This window comes from Electrophorus electricus, chromosome 15 (assembly GCF_013358815.1).
Source record: "Electrophorus electricus isolate fEleEle1 chromosome 15, fEleEle1.pri, whole genome shotgun sequence".
Lineage (NCBI taxonomy): Eukaryota > Metazoa > Chordata > Actinopteri > Gymnotiformes > Gymnotidae > Electrophorus > Electrophorus electricus.
This window is the reverse complement of record NC_049549.1, coordinates 3696717-3704216: the sequence shown is the minus strand read 5'-3', so window position 1 is coordinate 3704216 and position 7500 is coordinate 3696717. Positions and strand designations below refer to the sequence as shown.

Below are 7500 nucleotides of genomic sequence, written 5' to 3'. Positions count from 1 at the left end.
AAAGAACTCATTTGTAAAGTTTTAAATGTTTACAAACCACAGGCCTCACTATGCAAGGCAAAGTGACAGAGCATTATTTATAAGGCAGAGAGATGATTTAATAAGCTCTGCTCGGCCACTGGGGTCATGGTACACGCAGACTTTGGCTGCGCACCTGATTCTAGCTCATTTCTGAACATGAAGGCAGAAGTGCCCACACGATTAAGCTGAAACTTTCTCATCACACACACTCATTACCCAAACAAGCAGTCACCAGTGCCACAAACGTACATGAGGGAGTCTAAGAAACCCTACATCAGCAGGGCCCTGTCTGGCATATGCGTAAGGCTGCCTCTTTCCTTATCCTTAGAGTCCCTGTCAATTAGTTAGCAGATCAAATAGCAAACAATGAAAACCACTGAAAATACTACTGGAGCTCCAGCAAGATGTGAAGAGAGAAGCACAACCACCAGTCAAACAAAGCACCACTGCACAACCCAACCCTGACTGAGCAGTCTGGCCCCGCGTGACACCAGCAGACCAACAACATCAATTAATAAGTAATTTCATATCCAAAATACTCCTATAAGTAAAATCCATCAAACATTAATGAGACAGGGAAACAGCAGAGAAAACTACAACACTACCATGGCATTAGTGGAGGAACTTTGAGCTGTTTTAGCCTCTTTGCTCTGTTTAAACGCTGGCATGTTTCACAAGCACCACGGGATAGCAGCAGCAGCAGCGTGAAAGTGCAAGCTCAACGTTACTTACTGCACAAGCGCCTTCACCTAAGAGGCAGGTGCAGAAATGGCTACCTCCCAGCAAATCCCTCAGACTAACAGGTTAGTGTGTCTGCTTGACAGTTTTGTTGAAGTGCATACTCACAGAAAGGGTTTCAAAACTTTGGAAAAGAAATAGATTTTTGCTTTTTGATGTCAGTTTAAAACCAGCAATTTTGCTAAGAGGAAAGATCCAAATAACGCAAACGCTCTGAAGACCTGCAGGTCATGACAGGGTTGATTCACAGACACTCAATTTGTGCTGAAATCTAGGGTTAGGGTTAGGGTTAGAGTTAGGGTTAGGGTTAGGGTTAGGGATAGGGTTAGGGTTAGAGTTAGGGATAGGGTTAGGGTCAGGGATAGGGTTAGGGTTAGGGATAGGGTTAGGGTTAGGGTTAGGGTCAGGGATAGAGTTAGGGTTAGGGATAGGGTTAGGGTTAGGGTTAGGGATAGAGTGAGGGTTAGGGTTAGGGATAGAGTTAGGTTTAGGGATAGGGTTAGGGTTAGGGATAGGGTTAGGGTCAGGGATAGAGTTAGGGTTAGGGATAGGGTTAGGGTTAGGGTTAGGGATAGGGTCAGGGATAGAGTTAGGGTTAGGGTTAGGGTTAGGGTTAGGGTTAGGGATAGGGTTAGGGATAGAGTTAGGGTTAGGGATAGGGTTAGGTTTAGGGATAGGGATAGGGTTAGGGATAGAGTTAGGTTTAGGGATAGGGATAGGGTTAGGGTTAGGGATAGGGTTAGGGACAGGGTTAGGGTTAGGGATAGGGTTAGGGTTAGGGATAGAGTTAGGTTTAGGGATAGGGTTAGGGTTAGGGATAGGGTTAGGGTCAGGGATAGAGTTAGGGTTAGGGATAGGGTTAGGGTTAGGGTTAGGGATAGGGTCAGGGATAGAGTTAGGGTTAGGGTTAGGGTTAGGGATAGGGTTAGGGATAGGGTTAGGGATAGAGTTAGGGTTAGGGACAGGGTTAGGTTTAGGGATAGGGATAGGGTTAGGGATAGAGTTAGGTTTAGGGATAGGGATAGGGTTAGGGTTAGGGATAGGGTTAGGGACAGGGTTAGGGTTAGGGATAGAGTTAGGTTTAGGGATAGGGTTAGGGTTAGGGATAGGGTTAGGGTTAGGGTTAGGGATAGAATTAGGGTTATGGTTAGAATTAGGGTTAGAGTTAGGGTTAGGGATAGAGTTAGGGATGGGAGTAAGAATTAGGGGTTAGGGACACTCACACCAGGACAGAGCACCGTCCACCACTTGGCATGCAGATACACAGTCATTCACACACTCACACTAGAACAATTTAGAGTAACCAGTTCACCTAACCTCCATATCACTGGAGACATGAATAAGTAAAACACTTAGTACTCACTTTAATAACCTCACCTGACGCAGTGACCATTGTATAAGACGAATATCATGTAGTCTGATCCTGCCATAATGAAATTATTTCAAGTTAAATAAATACAAAGCAGAAAACCTGCAGCACTGGGCAGTTATGGGTCCACCAAAAAATCAGTCACTGGGCTAAAAACCAGCACTGACCTGGGCTATTACTGCAGTGACCTAGGAAACGTTATTATAGTTAAATAAAGGCTATTACTGCAGTGACAGAGAGGCTATTACTGCAGTGACAGAGGGGCTATTACCGGAGTGACAGTAATGTGATTGTAGTGAGATATAGTTTGTTACTATGGTAACGTACAGTTACTACAGTGTCGTAGGACTGTTAATATAGTGAGATAAGAGTTGGTACTATGGTAACGTACAGCTAATGAAGTGTCATTGTCTTATTCCAGACTGCTGATGTATTACTAAGAGAGTTCTTCTGTATGAAAGACTGCTGCTGGTGAGGGAGATTTTACCAGCGTAATTGTTTGAATAAGGATAAAGAATAATTCTAGAAAAGACAAGAATCTGGGAATGCAGAAAGAGAGAGAGAGAAGCCAAACCAAAAACCAAAGTCAAAATGTAGTCAAACATGTAAAAGCAAGTAAGTATTAAAATCTTCATTTAAATTAAGTCCAAACATTAAACCCTGTTTTCCCAACAACAGAACAGAAGACCAGTGATTTCTGGTTCGACTCTTTGCTGTACTTTTGTGAAGTATTTTTGGTTAGTGGTAGCTCAGTGGTTAAGGTACTTAAGGACTAGTAAGTAGAAGGTTTCCAGTTCAGATTAAGACCCTTCACCCTCAATTACTCAAGTTGTATTCAGTCATAATTGTAAGTCACTTTGGATAAAAGTTTCAGCTAAATGTAAAATGTAGCGCAGTGTAATTTTGTTCTTTATAGTTTTACTAATGGGAGCAGAACTTTTATCACACAACACAAACACACAATGCAAAGAAATCAAACAGCATTTACAGGATTTAACGGTTGATCCTGTATATTCAGGACATTTAAACGGGAAGTTTGCAGAAGCATGTGACAGACCAACACAAATCTGACTGTAGTGAGAGTTTGGATTACCCAGGATAAGAGGGCACTCTGCCGCTGTAGTGTGAAGGAGGCCTTGCACAGCGACACTGACCTGTAGAACAGTCCTGTCCTGTCCAGTTGGGGTCACAGCTGCAGGTGCCTGTGTCAGACAGAAAGGTCCCATGGCCCGAGCACTGATCCATACAGGAGGCACGAGGGCCCTCGCAGCCTGGGCCCCCCCAGCCTATGAAACAGTGGCACTCCCCACGAACACACACACCTCGCCCGGAACAAGTGGGATCCAGACAGTCCACTAGAAAAAAAGACAAACAGGAGAGAAGTGCAGACCAGCAAAGTGTTAGGGTTACGGTTGGGTCTCAGAGACACACTTAAAGGAGAGAAGTGCAGACCAGCAAAGTGTTAGGGTTACGGTTGGGTCTCAGAGACACACTTAAAGGAGAGAAGTGCAGACCAGCAAAGTGTTAGGGTTACGGTTGGGTCTCAGAGACACACTTAAAGGAGAGAGTGTGTTCACATGAATGTGTTTAGCTCAGAATTACATTTTTATACTGCATTTGCTATGCTCTGGGCATACTGTACTTGATATAGTCATGTCAGTGAGTGAGTCTTAAAAAAGGTCTAGGCTTTGGGACCCTCTTGACTGGGACTCTATTGCCTGGGACTCTCCTGTCTGGGTTCTGGGACTCTCCTGTTTGGGACTCTTCTGTTTGGGACTCTTCTGTTTGGGACTCTCCTGTCTGGGTTCTGGGACTCTGTTGTCTGGGAATCTCCTGTTTGGGCGCTGGGACTCTCCTAACTGGGACTCTTCTGTTTTGGCTCTGGGACTCTCCTGTTTGGGATTCTCCTGTTTGGGACTCTCCTGTCTGGGCTCTGGGACTCTCCTGTCTGGGACTCTCCTGTTTGGGCTGTGGGACTCTCCTAACTGGGACTCTCCTGTTTGGGCTCTGGGACTCTCCTGTCTTGGCTCTGGGACTCTGCTGTTTGGGATTCTCCTGTTTGGGACTCTGCTGTCTGGGCTCTGGGACTCTCCTGTCTGGGACTCTCCTGCTTGGGCTCTGGGACTCTCCTGTTTGGGCTCTGGGACTCTCCCGTTTGGGCTCTGGGACTCTCCCGTCTGGCCTCTGGGACTCTCCTGACTGTAACTCTCCTGTCAGGGTTCTGGGACTCTCCTGTCTGGGTTCTGGGACTGTCCTGTTTGGGCTCTGGGACTCTCCTATCTGAGCTCTGGGACTCTCCTATGTCAGACTCTCCTGTCCAGGCTCTGGGATTCTCCTGTCTGGGACTCTCTTTTCTGGGCTCTGGGACTCTCCTGTCTGGGCTCTGGGACTCTCCAGTCTGGGCTCTGGATCTCTCCTGTCACATGGGAGCTTTTCACATTCCCTGACAAGCCTTCAAAAGTTGAACAGGAAAGAGATTTACACACTGGTAAATGTACCACTCACAGCAGTGCAGAATTCCACCACCTGAGTTAATGCCCTCTCTCTCTCTCTCTCTCTTTCTCTCTGCACTCGTAATGCTGTGGAAAATGTTGGAATAAACTGTAAAGTGGCTCTGGATCTGCTCCCCTGCTCAATTAGAGAGCAAGATGGCATGTAAACAAAGCATGTGTTCCTGGCTCACATATAGGAAACAGGACGGCTACTCCTAACTCCACCCACTGCTCCTAGACCACACCCATACCACTGATTCTAAACCACACCCACTGCCTCTAACTACACCCACTCCCCTGCTCCTGTGTTGATTCACATCTCACCACTGCAGAATTTCGCCTGGCTGATGACAACTGATCCTTTTATCATTCAACCTCTAGCGTAATAAAGGAAAATGTAGAAGCTCTGTTAAGTTCCACGTTAATGGCGGCTAACGATGACCCCATGCTAATGACCGCTAATGGTTGTTTAATGAAACTGGAGACCTTGGGATATCTGGCAAATGTGTTCTCCGTTAACGAGAGGACATAAGTGGGGAAAATCCTCAATTAGAAAACAACAACAGCAAGCACCACAGTAGAGATGACACAGATGGAGAATGTGCAGCAGAGGGTCATGAGGACCAGAGGGCAGGAGGACGGCGGCAGTGCGGTCACCTCCCTTTACTGGGACTTACGCTGGACATAAAGACCTCTCCTATAGCTCCTCTGAGCAGATGGCTTAGGCACGAGGCTGGCGATCACAGGCTAACTGACAAGAGCTGTTCTCCTGGTAATTAATCATCACCGCCTGAAGGTCGCAGGGAAGAAAGGTAGAAGCCTTAAAGGGCCAGTGGCCTCATTCCTTCCCTCCCCCTGCCACTGGTACAACCCAAAATAGAATATGGGAGGGGGAGCAGAGGTGTCAGAACCCTCATTCATCAAAATCGGCTAGTCCATTTTTCATCTTGAAATGAGAGCTTTCAAGAGCTGCCAAACACAATGGCAAGTTGAATCTTATCTCTTGGTGCATTGGTCTGGGCCTCTGCTTTGGGCCACGGGGACACCATTAACAGATTAAAGTCTCACTTTGCTTCTGTGCAAAAATCTGTTTATTGGATTTCACACAACAAAAGCAATTGTTTTGTGAAACTTAATGGAATGCCTGCAAACCATCCATAATGATTTCTTCAGCGTGAAGAGGCATCACCAGCCTGGCAGAGACAGACTGGTGTTGAGGCTGACTTTTCAAATCATGGGTGTCTAGAATATTCTAGAAGAGGTTTTGCACCAGTTTAAAAACGCCACAGTATTAAATAGAATGAAACAATGTTTAATGCAGCCATGCATAATGTCTCCTGGGAATGAATTATCACCGGCATGACATGAATGCTGGACTCATTACCAGGACACTAAATGCTGGAATTCTCTGTAATGTTAAATCTGAAACATGATGCACAGGTGTAAACAGCTCTGCCCGAGCAGCAGACTGTTTTGGATGCATCTCCTAGAAGCCAGCAAGTGAACAGAAGGAAGGCAATTAGGAAGACCTACAGTGACATTTCTGCAGGACCTACAGTGACGCTTGTGTGTACAGATAAATGCAGCTGGATTCGCTTCCTGCGCAGGTACTGAGCTATGCTGCAACACTGTGCTTGTGGTGAGAAGAGCCAGAAGCTTTGGGGATCAGACACGCTAAAGGGGAATTATGGACCAAGAAGGCCAGTGCAATATTTCTGCCTCTCAGGGGCCGCGGTGGTGTTCAGCGTGTGCTCATCATGTGCTCAATGTGTGGTCAGCATGTGTTCAGTGTGTGGACAGAGGGTGTTTAGCATGTGCTCAGTGTGTGTTTAGCAAGTGTTCAGCATGTGGTCAGCGAGTGGTCAGCGTGTGGTCAGTGTGTGGTCAGCGTGTGGTCAGCGAGTGGTCAGCGTGTGGTCAGTGTGTGTTCAGCGTGTGGTCAGCTTGTGGTCAGCGTGTGGTCAGTGTGTGGTCAGCGTGTGGTCAGCATGTGTTCAGCATGTGGTCAGCATGTGGTCAGCGTGTGGTCAGCGTGTGGTCAGCCTGTGGTCAGCGTGTGGTCAGCGTGTGAGTACCTTCCTCGCAGTGCTCTCCCTTGTATCCTGGATTACAGATGCAGGTTCCCACGATGCACGTCCCATGGCCACTGCAAGTCACATCCATGCACTGGTTGGTGGGAACGTCACATTCTGGCCCTTTCCAGCCACTGTGGCACATACAGCGGCCTTTCAGGTACTGACCGTTCCCACTGCAAAGAACTGGGCAGGAGGCTGTTGGGAAACACACGTGGGCACACACACACACACACACACACACAAATACACAACATAAATGATGTTCTGTCTGCTAGGGAATAAATGGCCATGTCCTTAACCTTAGCCTTAACCCTAACACCTAATCCTAACCCCTAAATCCTAACCCTTAACTCCTAACCCATAATCCTAACCCCTAATCCTAACCCCTAATCCTAACCCCTAATCCTAACTCCTAACCTCTAACCCTAGGGAATAACTTGGGTGGTTAATGTAGGTAATATGAACAAACCTTCACAAAGACACAGAAAGCCAAGCAAGAAAATGACTTCAACAGGTGATAGAATGAGAAATATAGAGAGGGGGAAGAGGGAGAGAGAGAGAGAGAGAGAGAGAGAGAGAGAGAGAGAGAGAGAGACAGAGGGAGAGCAATGGGAATCTCACCCCTGCCGCAGTCCAGTCCTCTGAAGCCCAGGAAACAGTTGCAGATTCCTGCTACGCAGTCTCCATTACCAAAACAGTTACTGGGACAGTCATCAATCGAGTCTAAAACAACACAGAACAGTGGCCATGACACATTTGGACCACATCCAACAATAACGCTGCTTTTTTATTGTTTTTATTTTAT

General features: G+C 46.7%; 1 protein-coding gene across 9 annotated transcripts in view; it reads right to left on the bottom strand.

The window, feature by feature from the left end:
• tenm4 (teneurin transmembrane protein 4) overlaps window positions 1-7500 on the bottom strand; it is a 170194-nt gene that overhangs the window by 61666 nt on the left and 101028 nt on the right. For all 9 annotated transcript variants that reach the window (XM_035534068.1, XM_035534067.1, XM_035534070.1 and 6 more), the window contains 3 exons: window positions 7317-7418; window positions 6696-6890; window positions 3283-3483 (listed from right to left, as the gene is read on the bottom strand). In XM_035534068.1, the coding sequence (XP_035389961.1) occupies window positions 3283-3483; window positions 6696-6890; window positions 7317-7418 (498 nt within the window). The remainder of the gene's footprint in view (window positions 1-3282; window positions 3484-6695; window positions 6891-7316; window positions 7419-7500) is intronic.